Raw genomic sequence first — 22,019 nt, forward strand, 5'->3', positions numbered from 1 at the left:
GATGCTGCATATATGGGATCTGGACAAACGAGGTGATGCTGTATATAAGGGATCTGGACAAACGAGGTGATGCTGTATATAAGGGATCTGGACAAACGAGGTGATGCTGTATATATGGGATCTGGACAAACGAGGTGATGCTGTATATATGGGATCTGGACAAACGAGATGATGATGTATATATGGGATCTGGACAAACGAGATGATGCTGTATATATGGGATCTGGACAAACGAGGTGATGATGTATATATGGGATCTGGACAAACGAGATGATGATGTATATATGGGATCTGGACAAACGAGGTGATGCTGTATATATGGGATCTGGACAAACGAGGTGATGATGTATATATGGGATCTGGACAAACGAGATGATGATGTATATATGGGATCTGGACAAACGAGGTGATGCTGCATATATGGGATCTGGACAAACGAGGTGATGCTGCATATATGGGATCTGGACAAACGAGGTGATGCTGCATATATGGGATCTGGACAAACGAGGTGATGCTGCATATATGGGATCTGGACAAACGAGGTGATGCTGTATATAAGGGATCTGGACAAACGAGGTGATGCTGCATATATGGGATCTGGACAAACGAGGTGATGCTGCATATATGGGATCTGGACAAACGAGGTGATGCTGCATATATGGGATCTGGACAAACGAGGTGATGCTGCATATATGGGATCTGGACAAACGAGGTGATGCTGCATATATGGGATCTGGACAAACGAGGTGATGCTGCATATATGGGATCTGGACAAACGAGGTGATGCTGTATATAAGGGATCTGGACAAACGAGGTGATGCTGCATATATGGGATCTGGACAAACGAGGTGATGCTGCATATATGGGATCTGGACAAACGAGGTGATGCGGCATATATGGGATCTGGACAAACGAGGTGATGCTGCATATATGGGATCTGGACAAACGAGGTGATGCTGCATATATGGGATCTGGACAAACGAGGTGATGCTGCATATATGGGATCTGGACAAACGAGGTGATGCTGCATATATGGGATCTGGACAAACGAGGTGATGCTGCATATATGGGATCTGGACAAACGAGGTGATGCTGTATATGAGAGATATGGACAAACGAGGTGATGCTGTATATGAGAGATATGGACAAACGAGGTGATGATGTATATATGGGATCTGAACAAACGAGGTGATGCTGTATATGAGAGATATGGACAAACGAGGTGATGCTGTATATGAGAGATATGGACAAACGAGGTGATGCTGTATATGAGAGATATGGACAAACGAGGTGATGCTGTATATGAGAGATATGGACAAACGAGGTGATGCTGTATATGAGAGATATGGACAAACGAGGTGATGCTGTATATGAGAGATATGGACAAACGAGGTGATGCTGTATATGAGAGATATGGACAAACGAGGTGATGCTGTATATGAGAGATATGGACAAACGAGAAGATGCTGTATATGAGAGATATGGACAAACGAGGTGATGCTGTATATGAGAGATATGGACAAACGAGGTGATGCTGTATATGAGAGATATGGACAAACGAGGTGATGCTGTATATGAGAGATATGGACAAACGAGGTGATGCTGTATATGAGAGATATGGACAAACGAGGTGATGCTGTATATGAGAGATATGGACAAACGAGGTGATGCTGTATATGAGAGATATGGACAAACGAGGTGATGCTGTATATGAGAGATATGGACAAACGAGGTGATGCTGTATATGAGAGATATGGACAAACGAGGTGATGCTGTATATAAGGGATCTGGACAAACGATGTAATGCTGTATTTAAGGGATCTGGACAAAGGAGCTGATGCTGTATATGAGAGATATGGACAAACAAGGCGATGCTGTATATATGGGATCTGGACAAACGATGTGATGCTGTATTTAAGGGATCTGGACAAACGAGGTGATGCTGCATATATGGGATCTGAACAAACGAGGTGATGCTGTATATATGGGATCTCGACAAACGAGGTGATGCTGTACATAAGGGATCTGGATAAACGAGGTGATGCTGAATATATGGGATCTGGACAAACGAGGTGGTGCTGAATATAAGGGATCTGGACAAACGAGGTGATGCTGTATATAAGGGATCTGGACAAACGAGGTGGTGCTGAACATATGGGATCTGGACAAACGAGGTGATGCTGTATATATGGGATCTGGATAAACGAGGTGATGCTGAATATAAGGGATCTGGACAAACGAGGTGATGCTGTATATATGGGATCTGGACAAACGATGTGATGCTGTTTATAAGGGATCTGGACAAACGAGGTGATGCTGTATATAAGGGATCTGGACAAACGAGGTGATGCTGTATATATGGGATCTGGACAAACGAGGTGATGCTGTATTTAAGGGATCTGGACAAACAAGGCGATGCTGTATATATGGGATCTGGATAAACGAGGTGATGCTGTATATATGGGATCTGGACAAACGAGGTGATGCTGCATATATGGGATCTGGACAAACGAGATGATGATGTATATATGGGATCTGAACAAACGAGGTGATGCTGTATATGAGAGATATGGACAAACGAGGTGATGCTGTATATGAGAGATATGGACAAACGAGGTGATGCTGTATATGAGAGATATGGACAAACGAGGTGATGCTGTATATGAGAGATATGGACAAACGAGGTGATGCTGTATATGAGAGATATGGACAAACGAGGTGATGCTGTATATGAGAGATATGGACAAACGAGGTGATGCTGTATATGAGAGATATGGACAAACGAGGTGATGCTGTATATGAGAGATATGGACAAACGAGGTGATGCTGTATATGAGAGATATGGACAAACGAGGTGATGCTGTATATGAGAGATATGGACAAACGAGGTGATGCTGTATATGAGAGATATGGACAAACGAGGTGATGCTGTATATGAGAGATATGGACAAACGAGGTGATGCTGTATATAAGGGATCTGGACAAACGATGTAATGCTGTATTTAATGGATCTGGACAAAGAAGCTGATGCTGTATATGAGAGATATGGACAAACAAGGCGATGCTGTATATATGGGATCTGGACAAACGATGTAATGCTGTATTTAAGGGATCTGGACAAAGGAGCTGATGCTGTATATGAGAGATATGGACAAACAAGGCGATGCTGTATATATGGGATCTGGACAAACGATGTGATGCTGTATTTAAGGGATCTGGACAAACGAGGTGATGCTGCATATATGGGATCTGAACAAACGAGGTGATGCTGTATATATGGGATCTCGACAAACGAGGTGATGCTGTACATAAGGGATCTGGATAAACGAGGTGATGCTGAATATATGGGATCTGGACAAACGAGGTGGTGCTGAATATAAGGGATCTGGACAAACGAAGTGATGCTGTATATAAGGGATCTGGACAAACGAGGTGGTGCTGAACATATGGGATCTGGACAAACGAGGTGATGCTGTATATATGGGATCTGGATAAACGAGGTGATGCTGAATATAAGGGATCTGGACAAACGAGGTGATGCTGTATATATGGGATCTGGACAAACGATGTGATGCTGTTTATAAGGGATCTGGACAAACGAGGTGATGCTGTATATAAGGGATCTGGACAAACGAGGTGATGCTGTATATAAGGGATCTGGACAAACGAGGTGATGCTGTATATATGGGATCTGGACAAGCGAGGTGATGCTGTATATAAGGGGTCTGGACAAGCGAGGTGATGCTGTATTTAAGGGATCTGGACAAACGAGGTGATGCTGTATTTAAGGGATCTGGACAAACAAGGCGATGCTGTATATATGGGATCTGGATAAACGAGGTGATGCTGTATATAAGGGATCTGGACAAACGAGGTGATGCTGCATATATGGGATCTGGACAAACGAGATGATGATGTATATATGGGATCTGAACAAACGAGGTGATGCTGTATATGAGAGATATGGACAAACGAGGTGATGCTGTATATGAGAGATATGGACAAACGAGGTGATGCTGTATATGAGAGATATGGACAAACGAGGTGATGCTGTATATGAGAGATATGGACAAACGAGGTGATGCTGTATATGAGAGATATGGACAAACGAGGTGATGCTGTATATGAGAGATATGGACAAACGAGGTGATGCTGTATATGAGAGATATGGACAAACGAGGTGATGCTGTATATGAGAGATATGGACAAACGAGGTGATGCTGTATATGAGAGATATGGACAAACGAGGTGATGCTGTATATGAGAGATATGGACAAACGAGGTGATGCTGTATATGAGAGATATGGACAAACGAGGTGATGCTGTATATGAGAGATATGGACAAACGAGGTGATGCTGTATATAAGGGATCTGGACAAACGATGTAATGCTGTATTTAAGGGATCTGGACAAAGGAGCTGATGCTGTATATGAGAGATATGGACAAACAAGGCGATGCTGTATATATGGGATCTGGACAAACGATGTGATGCTGTATTTAAGGGATCTGGACAAACGAGGTGATGCTGCATATATGGGATCTGAACAAACGAGGTGATGCTGTATATATGGGATCTCGACAAACGAGGTGATGCTGTACATAAGGGATCTGGATAAACGAGGTGATGCTGAATATATGGGATCTGGACAAACGAGGTGGTGCTGAATATATGGGATCTGGACAAACGAGGTGATGCTGTATATAAGGGATCTGGACAAACGAGGTGGTGCTGAACATATGGGATCTGGACAAACGAGGTGATGCTGTATATATGGGATCTGGATAAACGAGGTGATGCTGAATATAAGGGATCTGGACAAACGAGGTGATGCTGTATATATGGGATCTGGACAAACGATGTGATGCTGTTTATAAGGGATCTGGACAAACGAGGTGATGCTGTATATAAGGGATCTGGACAAACGATGTGATGCTGTATATAAGGGATCTGGACAAACGAGGTGATGCTGTATATATGGGATCTCGACAAACGAGGTGATGCTGTACATAAGGGATCTGGATAAACGAGGTGATGCTGAATATATGGGATCTGGACAAACGAGGTGGTGCTGAATATAAGGGATCTGGACAAACGAGGTGATGCTGTATATAAGGGATCTGGACAAACGAGGTGGTGCTGAACATATGGGATCTGGACAAACGAGGTGATGCTGTATATATGGGATCTGGATAAACGAGGTGATGCTAAATATAAGGGATCTGGACAAACGAGGTGATGCTGTATATATGGGATCTGGACAAACGATGTGATGCTGTTTATAAGGGATCTGGACAAACGAGGTGATGCTGTATATATGGGATCTGGACAAACGAGGTGATGCTGTATATAAGGGATCTGGACAAACGAGGTGATGCTGTATATATGGGATCTGGACAAGCGAGGTGATGCTGTATATAAGGGGTCTGGACAAGCGAGGTGATGCTGTATTTAAGGGATCTGGACAAACGAGGTGATGCTGTATTTAAGGGATCTGGACAAACAAGGCGATGCTGTATATATGGGATCTGGATAAACGAGGTGATGCTGTATTTAAGGGATCTGGACAAACGAGGTGATGCTGCATATATGGGATCTGAACAAACGAGGTGATGCTGTATATATAGGATCTGGACAAACGAGGTGATGCTGTACATAAGGGATCTGGACAAACGAGGTGATGCTGTATATATGGATTCTGGACAAACGAGGTGATGCTGTATATATGGGATCTGGACAAACGAGGTGATGCTGTATATGAGAGATATGGACAAACAAGGCGATGCTGTATATAAGGCATCTGGACAAACGAGGTGATACTGTATATAACGGATCCCGACAAAGGAGGTGACAATGTGTATAACGGATCCCGACAAACGAGGTGATACTGTATTTGTTGGATCCAGACAAACGGGGTGACACTGTATATACTGAATCCGGACAAACGAGGTGACACTGTATATTACAGATCTGGACAAAAGAGGTGACACTGTATATAACGAATACGGAAAAAACAGGTTGCACAGTCTGCAATTGATCCCAGACAAATGAGGTGACATTGTGTATAACGGATCTGGACATATGAAGTCAGACTGCATATGAGAGATCTGGACGAACAAGCTTGCACTGAATAATACGGATCCGGACAAACGAGGTTACACTATATATAGTGGATCTGTACAAATGATGTGACACTGTATATAACGAGTCTGGAAAAAAGTGACTCTGTATGTCAGGGATCTGGACAAACAAGTTTGCACAATAAAATGGATTCGGGCATATGAGGTGACACTGTATAAAGCGGACCCGGACAAACCAGATGATGCAGTATATAACGGATCAGGACAAACGAGGTGATGTTTTATGTAAGCGATCTAGACAAACTAGGCTGCATTATATATAACTGATCCAGACTAAAAGAGTGACACTGTATATAACGGATAAGGACAAACGAGGTTGCACGTTATATAATGGATCTGTACAAACGAGGAGACACTGTATACAGCGGACCCGGACAAACGAGGTAACACGGTATTTAACGGATCAATTAATGTGTAATTTAACTGTTGGACGTGATTTTCCTGTTTCTCTTCCCAAAGTATGATGGTGTTTCATGCAAAGATACGATAACAACTGTAGCCCTTCAAGTGTCCTAACAATTATGATATCAATGGTACATTATCAGGACAGCATATACAAGAAAGGCATACTATCTATACACGAGTATCTCTGTGTTTTAAACCATCGTAAAACTCTACACTATATAAAATTCTTTATTCAAAGCAAGTGTTTTCCGCGATACTTCCACGAAACATTAATAATCATTAAAAAAATAATATGAAAAATAGTTGCTGATTTAGAACACAGTCAAAGCATGTGAGCATAAGTATTTTGATAATCAACACAACACGTTTATATAAAGAGTCTCATTTAACGAGGTAAAATACTGTCCGGAATTACGAAGTCTTGATAAACGAGATCCGACATTATGAAATGGCATGACACCACTTCCTCAGGGTGTCAATGCATGAACCAACCACATCAGTCCAGCTGGCTGCAGCAGAGGAGGTGTCGGTCCATGTAACAGACAGCACTTAACCCTCGCTGTACTTTAACATGGCTGGTTGATATTCATTCTGAAAATAAACATATGTTAGGTCAGAAAAACAGTGAGTGAGCAAGTCTGCTTTAACGCCGCTTTGAACAGTATTCCAGTTATACCACGGCGTGACAGAGTAATATGGGAGGAGAGCCCGAATTGATGCAGGTATCCGACGTTTACCACTTCAGTGAAACCCACGAGCACGGGTATGGTGCTGGCAAACCTAGAAACGGATCAATAACCTGGAAACATGGGATTCGAACCGACGATTACATGTTTACAGAGGGACGCAAGTCTGTATATAATATGTGTACAATCAGAAGAACAGGGGTGGATTTAGATAAACACACAGTATTTCAGTTATATTTCTCCTTCTCAGCTTTATATAAGAGGAAAGGCCGGAGTGGGAGTGGTCATGTCGTTTTCGTGACACCATCGATCGTGACAAACATAGAACAATTATCGGGTTTAATCTTAGATTCGTACCCAGTCATAGGTTCCTGGTAAGGGGCCTAATTCTGGCAATCCGTGAATCGAGTCCACGACCATCGGACCCTGGTGCTGCTGCTGTAGAGTCTCACATGGTGGGGATTCCGAGTTGATATAGGTCCCCATCAAACTATGCTGGTCGGTAGAGCCTATCTGGTGGTCGATGGCATGGCGCTCATTATATCAGTCTTTGGTTTTTCTGGTCCAGATTTCATCATTTACTGGCAGCGCGCACATGGCTTGAATATTGCTCAGTGAAGCGTTAAACCACACCAACTCGAGATTCGCTATTTAAGAATCAACTATTCATGTACAGCTCAACAAATATAGACCAGTGAAGAGCCAAGGTAGAATAGAGCTTCAGTATTCCACGATTGCCGTAAAAGGCGACTGTGCTTGCCGTAAAAGGCGACTGTGCTTGTCGTAAGAGGCGACTAACGGGATCGGTTGATCAGGTTCTCTGACTTGGTTGATGCATGTCATCGTACCCCAATTGCGTCGATGCTCATGATCATGATGTGAATCAATGGATTGTCTGGTTCAGACTCAATTATGTACAGACCGCCGTCATATACCTGGAATATTACTGAGTGCGGCGGTAAACAACAAACTAAACAAATATAAGCCTAGTGATTAGAGCGTAATATTATTCAACCGATCCCAGTTTTAGTGCCTACGGAACAGTTGTATAGATATAAAAAAAAAACATGGGCGTCTAAATGGACTGTTGACACATAGTCCTCTAAACTCATCACTGAAGCCGGATGAGGAGAAGGTCCTGAAGTTTTAAACAATGGAGGTAAAGCGTGATAATGACTTTAACACTCGGAGGCTATCGTGGATACATACAACTGACACGCCCTTCACAGAATTCGATGATAGAACATGGCGGGTGAAAATATTGCTTGGCGCAGTATCAGCAATCTGGCAGCCATTCGTGGCGACCAAAGTGACGGAAACCCATTACACGATGTGTACCCAATAACTGGCCAGCTGGTTATCGACGTTTAAAAAATGCATATCCGTACCTATAAATGTCGGCCATCGTTGATGCATGTTATATGTTCATCATGACGTGCATGATGCTGTGGTCGGTTCTGCTGGCGGTGACGGTAACGTCTGTGGTCGGCTACAATGACAGAGTGCGATACAACATCAACACTCAGGTGAGTTTGAATATAGAGTCTTTACTTAGTGTTTATGTAAAGGAAAGCAATTGACGTGCATTATCTGTCAAAACTTATTTACAGTAACACTTTATATAAAAAAAACAGTTTATTGTGAAATACTAGCTACCGTCGCTATAATGAGCCATCATCGCATAGCCTAAACACCACTCCCATAATTTACGGATGTTTTTTTATTTTTTCAATAAACTGAGAGGCAAAATAAACTATACAAGCTGAATTTATAATTTGTTTGATTTTCAATTTAAAAAATCTTAAGTTAGCGATATTATATCCAAAACATTAATTGTACTGGCGCTTAATCAGCACTCAAAGAATAATTCTACTTGGTATAATTTTCTAAAATTTAATTTGATTTACAGTAATTTAATCTTCCATTTGTGAAAAAGACAACTGACAAATTCTAAGGTTTGTGTTTCTATACATGTATTTTATATCCTCATCACAATGGTACAGTTCTTCCACAATTTTACATTAATATTTCATTTGACAAAAATTGAAATTATGCAGTTGTAGATACTGTAGATCCGTGGTCTCAATGGAAAGTTGCTCGTTATACCCATCACTCGTTTGTTTGCCAGTCAAGATGCGATTGTTAACAGGCCGCTGTGGTGGAGCGGGATTATTATTGAAAACAGTAAACATGCCACAATGATCGGGGTCATGGTCATGCTTTGATTTGTTTGTTTGTTTGTTTGTTTGTTGTTTAACGCCGCACTCAGCAATATTCAAGCTATATGACGGCGGTCTGTAAATAACCGAGCCTGAACCAGACAATCCAATGATTGACATCGTGAGCATTCATCCACGCAATTGGAATACGATGACATGCATCAACCAAGTCAGCAAGCCTGACCACCCGATCCCGTTAGTCGCCTCTTACGACAAGCACAGTCGCCTTTTACGGCAATCATGGGTTGCTGAAGACCTATTCTTTCTCGGATCTTCAGGGGTCGAATGTCCTCATCCAAAGTTGAGGAATAACGACATTGATGGCAATAGGAACACCTCGCGGGACTTGGATCTGTCTGTGTCATCGTATCTCGATAAATCAGCGCTTTTTATTTAATTTCATTTATTTTATTGACACATAAAGCAAATATGTAAACCCCTAATGCAGTGACGTTTACACTTTGCCTACAGAGGTTGCGATATATTGGGCGTGATATTTCTGACAACAGGTTCAAACTTTGTTTAAACTTTCTGTGAAGAATATCTCATTTTTGTGCATCTTTCAATGAAAGTGACACAAGAGAATGATTGAAAGTCTTTGACATTTTGATTCACAGGCCAAATGTACCGAGGTGACAAGACGCGCTACCCGTAACTGTATTTGGCCGGCTGGGCTCAACCCCTTTGCTGACCAGATAGCTGAGAAAGGTCGGATTATGGCCTACAAGATACAGTGGTTCAATGGACACTGGTCTGGCTGGTACGTCCCCGGCTACAACGACATTGACGGGAAGTTCAACCCCTATCCTCGACGTTGTACTGCGTTGCCCTACTTGCGAAACACGATGAGAAGGATGTGGTCGTATTTCTACGATCACACACACAAATTCATCATCTGTAAAGCAAAATAACTTGTGAAGATCATGTATCTGACCTTGTTCACAACATGATAATAAACGCAGTTAAAACATACACTATGTTGTTTAATATGTTCAACAACTCTCATTTCATCCAATGAACTACGTCCCTATGGGGACCCGGGGAAGATAAACAAGAATGTGTCCCCAGCACCCCATGACCGGTGTTCCTTTGGCCAAACACATCACTTTGATCCTTACTTCGCTTCGGCAGGTGGTAGGATGGGCCCGGTCCTATCAATCGGCTTGTCTTACCAAGCCCTGTGTGTAGAATTATTACTGCACATCTTTGGTTTTTCAAAAATGTATTTTTTTGGACTTGGATGACACAAGTATACTAATATTATTGATATACTTAATTGCCTAAAGTCGTATGCCAGAAGCCGGGCTCATGGGCCAATGTGGTGATAGAGACCTCTTAATTCTGTGTTTCTTTGGAATAGTGTTATGGGCAAAACCAGCCGGACATTTCTTCATTTGGATGTCATAGCTATTCAAGTCGATATTTACTAGAGTATAACACACCTGTACCCTTGGTGTTGCAGGCTGGCTTCCACAGCAATGTCGTATTTGTTGACACTCGTTGACGGGTGGGGAGCAGGGGTGCTGAACCATAATATCCGACCATGTCTCAAACAAACATTTCTGGTTCTAGCAAGACGAACAAACGTCGACATATAGAGTTAACGTCGTCAGATGATGAAGTTTAGCCTGAAGTTAAGGATGCTTGGCCCCGGTTTATTGTTATATCATCTTCTGATGGACTTCCATTATAATTGAATCCGTTCGCTATCTCCAAGAGCATTCAAAGTGCCTGCGGAGAAGTGGAAAACGTAACGCGCCTTCAGACTGGTTCCATCCTCGTGGAATGTGCAAGGAGGCAGCAATCTGTCAATCTGCTGGGTTTACAGCAGTTTGTTAATACTCAGGTTGTTGTTTCCGTGCACAGGACACTGAACTCATGCAGAGGCATCGTCAGAGACCTAGCTCGCTGTCTTTCTGACATGAGCGAGGAAGAGATTGCTGCGAAACTGAAAAGCCAAGGAGACACCATTCTTAAACATTTTATAAGGGAAACACATGAAGGCAATATTGTCAATACTTAAACATATCTTTTCACCTTCTCTCTACAAAAATCCCTAATTCAATAAAAGCTGGCTACTTCAACATCAGAGTGGAGGTTTATGTTCCACATCTGCTTCGATGTTTCAAATGTCGAAAGTTTGGTCAATCGAGCCAAATTCTGCCGTGGCAAGGAGGTCGTGTGCTGCCATTGCAGTGGAGCTCTTATCAGGTTAGAGTGCACGAATGACATGAAGCGTTCCAACTGCGATGGAGAGCATATGGCTTCCTCCAAATCCTGTATTTCTTTTGAATTTGAGTAAAAAATCGTGAACATGGAAGCAAAACAATTAGTCCCATTTTCACCTCAAACTCCTTCTATAAAAACATACTCAGCAGCAATTTCTTCCCCAACTACAGTTACTAAACGCTCTACTATGTCTATTTCCTGCCAAACTGACATCTCGTGGGTCAAGGCTGACCAGGATTTCTTGATGTTACAATTCCAAACTCCCAAAGTGATCCTTTGATGTCAACGTCTCACCTCAGACAGAACCACAACAATAGTCGACAGCCAACCAATGGTCGTAGCTCACTTAACAAAAAGTGAAAAAAAGAAACTACGAAGAACCAGGGCACTCCAGCACACAGATGTGCCTTCTGTTACAACCTCTCTTGAGGTTCATAACCCATATGAACCTCTGGAGATGGATGTCACTCCCCCACAGCCAGTCCATGGGAGTGGACACTCCTCCCGCTCACGATCCCCGGTTGAGCCGCCATGAGCTGCTCAAGTCAAATCCTTCAATGGAGTTGCAGAGGACTACGGAATAATTATAATGATATCCAATTATTACTACAAGATTTTCAACCATCAGCATTATGTCTTCAGGAAACATACTTGAAAACTACCAATCAAATTGACATAAGAGGCTATACTTCCTACCATTTCTTTTCTCCCCCGGGGGCTAAGGCCACTGGAGGTTCTTCAGTATTAGTAAAGCAAGGTGTTCTTCACAGCCCAGTTCCCCTTAATACCCCTCTTCAGGCTGTTGCAGTTCGTGTGACTCTGCACATTGTCCTCACTTTGTGCTCTTTATATCCCTCCGTCATATTCTCTTCAGCAAACTGATCTTCAAGCCCTTTATGACCAACTACCAAAGCCCTGCGTCATAATGGGTGATTTAAATGGGCATAATCCCTTATGGGGCAGTGCGCATACCAACAGTAAAGGAAAGCTGCTGGAAGATTTTATGTCAAATAATGATTTATGTGTTTCCAACGATAGTTCCAAAACATGTCTTCGTCCTGGTACTGGGACATACTCGTTCATTGATTTGTCAATTTCATATTCAGATTTGCTTAATGGGTTTGAGTGGTCAGTCCACAACGACCTCTGTGGTAGTGACCATTCTACCATTCTAAAGACTGTGGCCCCATGTGACGTTCCTCCATCGTCATGATGGAATTTCCAAAAGGTTAACTGACCTTTGTATGAAACTCTTTGTGCAAACCAACTTAAACCTGAATTGTTTCTTTTATGTTTATTGTAAATTGTTTCTTGATGTTCCTGACCCTATCAAATGTTTCTCTGATGCACTCCATAATATAGCTGATGAATGCATTCCAAAGTCCTCTGCAAATCCACACATCCGTAAACCATGATTCAGTGATACTTGCAAACAAGCTAGGAAGGCGCGGAAGAAGGCTGAGAATTATTTCCGTCGTCATCCTATGGTTCATAATTTAAATAAATTCAAAATCATAAATGCCAAAGCACGACGTACATTTAAACTACATAAACGCATGTCTTGGCAAGATTGCGTTTCAATACTAAATTCACGTACGCCGATATCCAAGGTATGGAACATGATTAAAATAATCAAAGGTAAGGGATCTAAAGCTGGTATCCACCATCTTCAAAATGGGAATGATCTGTTAACTGATAAATCCGATATTGCTATTAAACTTGGTGAAACTTTAGCTAAACATCCTTCCTCATCTAACTATGTTCCTCAGTTCAAAACATACCAAAAACAGCAGGAAAAGAATACTGTTAATTTCAATTCAGATAATGGGGAAGATTATAATGAAGTATTTTCTCTTCATGAGCTCCATACTGCCCTTGGGCAAGCCCACGATACTGCTTCAGGCGCTGATAATATAAACTGACGTCCAAAAGAAACTTCACCAACTGAAAATAAAAAGTTCAGACAAAGTATAAAACTTTTTTCGATGAAGTCTATCTAAAACATATAACCTAAATACAACAATAGTGTATGCAGAAAATGTTTGTCGACTGTTACATGTTTGCGAGATAACACGCGAAAAAGTGAAAAACACGTGCACCACGGACAGCTGCAAATGCACGTGCGGGTAAGGGTATAAAACGTTGAAACGGCAAGTCAGACATCCACAGTGATAAAAAACACAAAAGAAATGCCACGACTCACAGTCGAACAACGTGAACGAGCCTTGGGTATGGTACAGTTGGGAGCCACCCAAACCCATATTGCACGAACCTTCGGTTGCTCCCGTGTTGCCGTTACCAACTTGATGCAACGTTACAGACAGACAGGGCGGACCGCTGACAGGCCAAGAACAGGCAGACCCAGGGTGACCACGCCCCATGATGACCGGTACTTGCGTACCTTGCACCTCCGAAATCGCTTCCTGGCAGTGACGTCATCGGCGACAAATGCCTTAGGTCACAGGGTAAGTCGACAGACAGTGGCCAGGAGACTCAGGGCTCATGGAATCAGGGCTTTTTGATCATACAGAGGACAGCTATTGACAGCGCAACATCGCCGTCTGCGATTGAGATGGGCCCGGACTATACGACGTTGGCAACGATATTACTGGCAGAGGGTTGTCTTCACTGACAAAAGTCGATTCTGTATGTTTAGGGCTGATGGAAGACAATGTGTTTACCGCCGAAGGGGTGAACGAACGGCGGCGAGTTGCGTGCAGGAGGTCGTACCATATGGTGGAGGGAGTGTCATGGTGTGGGGAGGGATCTGTGGGCAGGAGAGGACAACGCTGGTCATCGTTGACGGAAACTTGACAGCTCAGCGTTAAATGGATAACATTCTTTGTCCAGTTGTCCTACTATTTCTTCAACAGCAGCCACGTGGTGTCATTTATAAGCATGACAACGCTAGAGCCCATACAGCCAGAATTGCCACTAACTTCCTCGCAGCCAACAACGTCAACGTACTGTCGTGGCCTGCACGCTCACCCGACATGTCCCCCATAGAACACCTCTGGGACTTGATGGATCGTCGTGTTCGACAACGACCACACTCTCCAGCCAACCGGCAAGAACTGATCTTGGCCCTCCAAGAAGAATGGTATCAAATCCCACGTGACCTCATCAGACGACTGACTTTTTCTGTGCGTCGAAGAGTTTTAGCGTGTATTGAGGCATTTGGTGGTCACACACGCTACTTAGGAATTGTTATTGAACGTGAGCGATTGTTTATGTACTCTGCCTATTGTCCATGATTCTGAAAGCTCGAGTTTTGTACCACACCCAACTTTGGGGGGCTCTGACGTCATTCTCGGTCGCGGTATGATTGTCATGTTCAGTGTTGATTATGTTGATATATTGATCTTCTTAATGCGCTTTACTTCATGCATGTATGTTTTGATGTTTTTGAGCAAGAGTGATTTCAAACTCTGGTAAAGTTTCTTTTGGACGTCAGTTTACATTATCAACTCCTGAAACATTTACCAGTACCTTGTTTAGGAACCTTGTTGAATATATTTGATGACATTCGGACCTCTGATACATTGCCTACATCATGGCGTGATGCCATCGTTGTTCCCACACCAAAACCTGGACGTGATCATACCGATCCCTCAAACTACCAACCCATTTCATTGACAAGTTGCGTTTGCAAAACCATGGAACGCATGGTCAACAATAGATTGACATGGTACTTGGAATCCAATAATTTAATCACAAATATTCAATGTGGTTTTCGTTAAAACCAGAGTGCTGTTGACCATTTAGTTAGATTAGAGTCATTTGTTAAAAATGCAATTATATACAATCGACATGCAATGCAATATCTTTTGTGAATAGTGAGTTGAGTTGTAAGTGTGAGATGTGAGTTGATTATGGATGTGAGTTGTTGGTGCGAGTAGTGAGTTGTGAGAGTGAGTTGTGAGGTGAATGTAGATGTGAGTTGTTGGTGTGAGTAGTGAGTTGTGGCTGTGGGTGTGAGTAGTTGGTGTGAGTTGTGAGTTGTGAATGCGCGTGTGAGTGGTTAGTTGGGAATATGGTTGGGAGTTGGGAGTGGGAGTGAGTTGTTAGTTGGGAATGTGGTTGGGAAAAGAGAGAGTTGTGAGTGAGTTCTGAGTGTGGGTGTAAGATGCGAGTTCTGAGTTATGGGTGAGTTGTGAGTTGAGTGTGTGAGTGAGTGAGTTAATGCTTTACGTCACATCGACAATATCTCATCCATATCGTGACGAGTAGGAGGTATGTTTAAACCGAGTATGAAAGTAGATACTTTTGCGGTGAGTTGAGTGTGAGTGAGTTGTAAGTAAGTGAGTGAGTTGTGAGTGATAGCGATAGTGAGTTGTGGGTGTGAGTATGAATGTGAGTTGTGAGTTAGTGAGTGTGAGGTGTGAGTGAGTTGTGAGTGTGAGTGAGTTGTGATAGGGACAAACGAGGTGACACTGTCAATAACGGATCCGGACAAACGAGGTGGCACTGTATATAACGGATCCGGACAAACGAGGTGAAACTGTATTTAATGGATCTGTACAAACGAGGTGGTACTGTCTATTACGAATCCGGACAAACGAGGTGACGCTGTATTTATTGGATCTGTACAAACGAGGTGGCACTGTATATAACGGATCCGGACAATCGAGGTGACGATGTATATAACGAATCCGGACAACGAGGTGACGCTTTATAAAAGGGATCTGGACAAACCAGGTTGCACTATATATAATGGATCCGGACAAACCAGGTTGCACTATATATAATGGATCCGGACAATTAAGGTGACATTGTATATAAGGGATCTGGAGAAACGAGGTGACACTGTATCTAATGGATCTGTACAAATGAGGTGGCACTGTTTATAGCGGATCCGGACAAACGAGGTGATGCTGAATATAAGGGATCTGGACAAACGAGGTTGCACTATTTGTAAGGGATCGTGAAAACATCAGTGTTGAGTCTGGGCTTTGACAGGGTGGGGCTCCAGGGTGTGAGGGTTCCAGTCCTCCAGCCTCAGCAACTGCAACAAATAATTACAAAACACTACATATGGCTTACCACGATACGATACCATGGGCTGTCACCATACAAGGATATATAACCTCCCCATATCTCACACCCACAAACCAGCTTGCACGATATGTAACTGATCCAGACAAATGAGGTGACACTGTATATAACGGATCCGGACATATGAAGTGAGACTGTATATAAGGCCCACTTGCACAAAGCGATCTTAGCGTTAAGATGATCGTAACTCCCATTCTTTAGAATAACTAGAAAGATAGTTGTTAATTAAACGCAGTCAAACATGTAATTTGATCATCAACACAACACGTTTATATGGAGAGTCTCATTTAACGAGGTAAAATACTGTCCGGAATAACGAAGTCTTGATAAACGAGATCCGACATTATGAAATGGCATGACACCACTTCCTCGGGGTGTCAATACATGAACCAACCACATCAGTCCAGCTGGCTGCAGCAGTGTAGGTGTCGGTCCATGTAATAGACAGCACTTTACCCTCGCTGTACTTTTACATGGCTGGTTGATATTCATTCTGAAAATAAACATATGTTAGGTCAGAAACACAGTGAGTGAGTTGGGTTTAACGCCGCTTTGAACAGTATTCCAGTTATATCGCGGCGGGTCAGCTTTATGTGGGAGGAAAGCCCGAAGTGATGCAGGTCTCAGACGTTTACCACTTCAGTGAAACCCACGAGCACGGGTATGGTACTGACAAACCTAGAAACGGATCAATAACCTGGAAAGATAATCGAGGCGAACAGGGATTCGAACCGACGATTGCATGTTTACAGAGGGACGCAAGTCTGTATATAATATGTGTACAATCAGAAGAACAGGGGTGGATTTAGTTAAACACAGCGTTCTACAGTATTTCAGTTATATTTCTCCTTCTCATCTTTATTTAAGAGAAAAGGCCGGAATGGGAGTGGTCACACCGTTTTCGTGACACAATCCATCATGGGTATGGCGCTGACAAATATAGAAAAATTATCATGTTGAGTCTTGGATTCGGAGCCGGTCATTGGTTCCTGGCACAGACCAAAGGGGCAAAACTCTGCACAGAGAATTGTGATGCATCTGGTCAGGTCAGAACAGGTCTTCAGCAACCCATGCTTGCCGTAAAAGGCGACCATGCCTGTCGTAAGAGGCGACTAAGGGGATCGGGTGGTCAGGTTCTCTGACTTGCCTGATGCATGTCATGTATCCAAATTGCGTCGATCGATGATCATGATGTGAATCACTGGATTGTCTGGTCCAGACTAGATTATTTACAGACCGACGTCATATACCTGGAATATTGCTGAGTGCAGCAGTAAACAAACAAACAAACAAACAAACCAAACCAAGCATAGTGATGAGAGTGTTACATCATTCAACTAAACCCAGTTTTAGTGCCTCCGGAAGAGTTCTATACATTAAAAACATGGGCGTCTAAATGGACTGTTGACACAGTCTTCCAAACTCAAAACCGAAGCCGGATGTGGAGAAGGTCCTGAAGTTTTAAACAATGGAGGTAAAGCATGATAATGATTTCAACACTCGGAGGCTATCGTGGATACACACAACTGACACGCCCTTCACAGAATTCGATGATAGAACATGGTGGGTGAAAATATTGCTTGACGCAGCATCAGCAATCTGGCAGCCATTCGTGGCGACCAAAGTGACGGAAACCCATTACATTGGCCAGTTGGTTATCGAGTTTTGAAAAAAAATATTTCTGCAACTATAAATGTCGACCATAGTTGATGCATGTTATATGTTCATCATGACGTGCGTGATGCTGTGGTCGGTTCTGCTGGCGGTGACGGTAACGTCTGTGGTCGGCTACAATGACATTGTAAAGTACAACATCAAAACTCAGGTGAGTTTGAATATAGAGTCTTTACTTAGTGTTTATGTAAAGGAAAGCAATTGACGTGCATAATCTGTCAGATTTATTTACAGTAACACTTTATATAAAGAAAAACAGTTCATCGTGAAATATTAGCTATCGTCGCTATAATGAGCTATCGTCGCATGGCCTAAACACAACCTTTTCTGACCATTCCCATAATTTAAGGATGTTTTGAATTTAAATAAACTGAGAGACAATACCCCTAAGTTGAATTTATAATTGGCTTGATTTTCAATTTAAAATATCTTAAATTAGCGATATTATATCCAAAACGTTATTTGTACTTGCACTTAATCAGCACTCAAAGAATAATTCTACTTGGTATGATTTTCTAAAATTTAATTTGATTTTTAAAAGTTTTTAAAATTTAGCTCAATACACAACTGCTGATGGGAATCTTCGATATCCTTTCTTTGAAAATCAAGAACTTTGCTCATTAAGGGACACATTTATAACATTTCAAAGATGGTAGCGGTAGTGTCGCTGCAAATGCATTTCTTACCACATGCTTCATGGAACCATTTGATTATTACACCAAATTACCCCGCCATAGATTACTATTTACAAACCGTTGCAGGAATGAGTGATGGTTAAATAGACATTATCAAATTTAACACCATTTCTTTTAATTACATAAAAACCCAACTGAGTTAATAATTACGACAAAGTGCATATCACCGTGCATTTAGACATCTCTCCATCGCAGTTAAGGCCATACCCCGTGTTGACGACACCAATGCAGTCGTTGTTGACTTTGCTGTCGACTCAATATGAGACTGCTGCTCTTAAACGGTTTCGTACCGTCTGATGGGAGATTCTGCGCACGTAGGTGGCGCAGTCAGATGTAGCGATCTTGGGCGGGAGTGGTTACTCTTGTTACTCGTGTTGACCCATGCTGTTGAAACCGATCCCATAGCCTTGTGATGGTGCTGGGCGCTACATTGAAAACCCTGGGTACAGCTGATCGGGATTCCCCTGCCTGCAAGCGTCATATGACGTTGTTTCTTTTCACTTCTGTTAATCTTGGCATGTTGTTAAACTGTCACTGTTCGATTGACGCAGATGCCAGGCAATCAAAAAACCCGCACTTTAATACCGTTCACAGTGCTGCTGCACGTGCAGTACGTGCAGTTCCATGGCCCTTTTGTTAATGCACTGGGTGCGTTTTTCCGAATCGTACGTGTTTCCCGACTAATGGTTTGCATGTTCTTGTTGTGATCATTTTGATCCGGAAAATTTGTCACTGACACTATATCACATTACACCTCTTGCACATCTTGGTCCGCCGTGTTATGGCCGCGTTGCGTTTCTTTTTTTGAAGAGTATAGTATTGAGTTACTTTAGATGAACTTAATCCCACAGTCACAGTAATTAGATTTTCCTTTCGTGAAAAAGAAAAAAAACAAGTTCTTAGATTTGTGTTTCTATGCATGCATTTTATATCCTCACCACAATGGTACAGTTCTTCCACAATGTTATAGTAATATTTTATTTGACATTAATTGAAATTGTGCAGTTGTCGATATTGTTGCTTATAATACCAATCACTCGTTCGTTTGCACAGTCAAGATGCGATTATTGAAAACGGTAAACATGCCAAAATGTTCGGGGTCATGGCCATGCTTTGAAAAGGGAATTCGGCGTTCTCATCCAAAGTTGAGGAATAACGACATTGATGGCAATAGGAACACCTCGCGTGACGTGGATCTGTCTGTGTCATTGTATCTCGATACATGCGGGCTTTTTATTTAATTTTATTTATTTTATTAACAGATAAAACAAATATTTAAACCTGTAATGTACTAACGTTTACAATTTGCCTACAGAGTAGCCAGATATTGGTCGTGATATTTCTAACAACAGGGTATGCGTTGTTTAAACTTTCTGTAAATAAAATCTCACTTCTGTGTATCTTTTAATGAAAGTGACAAACGAAAACGATTGAATACCTCTAAGTCTTTGACATTTTGATTACAGGCCAAATGTACCGAGGTGACAAGACGGGCTACCCGTAACTGTATTTGGCCGGCTGGACTCAACCCCTTTGCTGACCAGATAGCTGAGGGAGGCCGTATTATCGCCTACAAGATTCAGTGGTTCAATGGAGCTTGGTCTGTCTGGTACGTCCCCGGCTACAACGACATTGACGGGAAGTTCAACCCCTATCCTCGACGTTGTACTGCGTTGCCCTACTTGCGAAACACGATGAGAAGGATGTGGTCGTATTTCTACGATCACACACACAAATTCATCATCTGTAAAGCAAAATAACTTGTGAAGATCATGAATCTGACCTTGTTCACGACATGATAATAAACGCAGTTATAACGTGCTCTATGTTGCTTAATATTTTTCAACAGCTCTCATTTCATTCGATGAAATACGTCAAATATAACGTAGATGGATACGTATCTCTCCGACACTGGTTCCCTCCGGTTTTAAACCACAGTCCAACATGTTGCGTCCCTTAGTCAGGGTCCGCTGATGGAACTATTATTAGAATCAGACGGTTTCATCAAAGGTGGCTTTTCGCTTGCATAAGGTGACACGTTGTGGTTCCATTCCCTATCCCGCTCCCACTCAAACTCCCGCTCCCACTCCCTCTACCGCTCCCTCTACCACACACACACCCACACCCGCTCCCACTCCCTCTACCACACACACACCCATACCCGCTCCCACTCCCACTCCCTCTACCACACACACACCCATACCCGCTCCCACTCCCTCTACCACACACACACCCACTCCCACCCACTCTACCACACACACTCATACCCGCTCCCACTCCCTCTACCACACACACACCCATACTCTCTCCCTCTACCACACACACACACACACACCCGCTCCCACTCCCTCTACCACACACACACCCATACCCGCTCCCACTCCCACTCCCTCTACCACACACACACCCATACCCGCTCCCTCTACCACACACACACACAAACCCGCTCCCACTCCCTCTACCACACACACACCCATACCCGCTCCCACTCCCACTCCCTCTACCACACACACCCATACCCGCTCCCACTCCCTCTACCACACACACACCCATACCCGCTCCCACTCCCACTCCCTCTACCACACACACACCCACACCCGCTCCCACTCCCTCTACCACACACACACCCACACCCGCTCCCACTCCCTCTACCACACACACACCCACACCCGCTCCCACTCCCTCTACCACTCCCACACCCACACCCGCTCCCACTCCCTCTACCACACACACACCCACACCCGCTCCCACTCCCTCTACCACACCCACACCCATACCCGCTCCCACACCCTCTACCACACACACACCCATACCCGCTCCCACACCCTCTACCACACACACACCCACACCCGCTCCCACTCCCTCTACCACACACACACCCACACCCGCTCCCACTCCTTCTACCACTCCCACACAC

The 22,019-nt window shown here is 43.1% G+C and overlaps 2 protein-coding genes across 2 annotated transcripts; both read left to right on the top strand.

The window, feature by feature from the left end:
* Positions 1-8,624: 8,624 nt before the first annotated feature.
* LOC139448447 (uncharacterized) lies at positions 8,625-10,384 on the top strand. The gene is made up of 2 exons (XM_071229997.1): positions 8,625-8,756; positions 10,067-10,384. The coding sequence occupies exons 1-2, from the start codon at positions 8,625-8,627 to the stop codon at positions 10,358-10,360; spliced, it is 426 nt and encodes a 141-aa protein (XP_071086098.1). The 3' UTR covers positions 10,361-10,384.
* An 8,042-nt stretch (positions 10,385-18,426) lies between these two features.
* LOC139448619 (uncharacterized) lies at positions 18,427-20,862 on the top strand. The gene is made up of 2 exons (XM_071230183.1): positions 18,427-18,558; positions 20,569-20,862. Exons 1-2 carry the CDS (start codon positions 18,427-18,429, stop codon positions 20,860-20,862), a joined length of 426 nt encoding a protein of 141 aa, XP_071086284.1.
* The last annotated feature ends 1,157 nt before the right edge of the window (positions 20,863-22,019 follow it).

This window comes from Haliotis cracherodii, unplaced genomic scaffold (assembly GCF_022045235.1).
Source record: "Haliotis cracherodii isolate W230 unplaced genomic scaffold, xgHalCrac1.p SCAF_7, whole genome shotgun sequence".
Taxonomy (NCBI): Eukaryota; Metazoa; Mollusca; class Gastropoda; order Lepetellida; family Haliotidae; genus Haliotis; species Haliotis cracherodii.

Coding starts and splice junctions, on each gene's coding strand:
- LOC139448619 (XM_071230183.1), top strand. CDS start 18,427: ATGTCGACCATAGTTGATGCATGTTATATGTTCATCATGACGTGCGTG. Junction 18,559..20,568: donor AGTACAACATCAAAACTCAG/GTGAGTTTGAAT, acceptor TTTTGATTACAG/GCCAAATGTACCGAGGTGAC.
- LOC139448447 (XM_071229997.1), top strand. CDS start 8,625: ATGTCGGCCATCGTTGATGCATGTTATATGTTCATCATGACGTGCATG. Junction 8,757..10,066: donor GATACAACATCAACACTCAG/GTGAGTTTGAAT, acceptor TTTGATTCACAG/GCCAAATGTACCGAGGTGAC.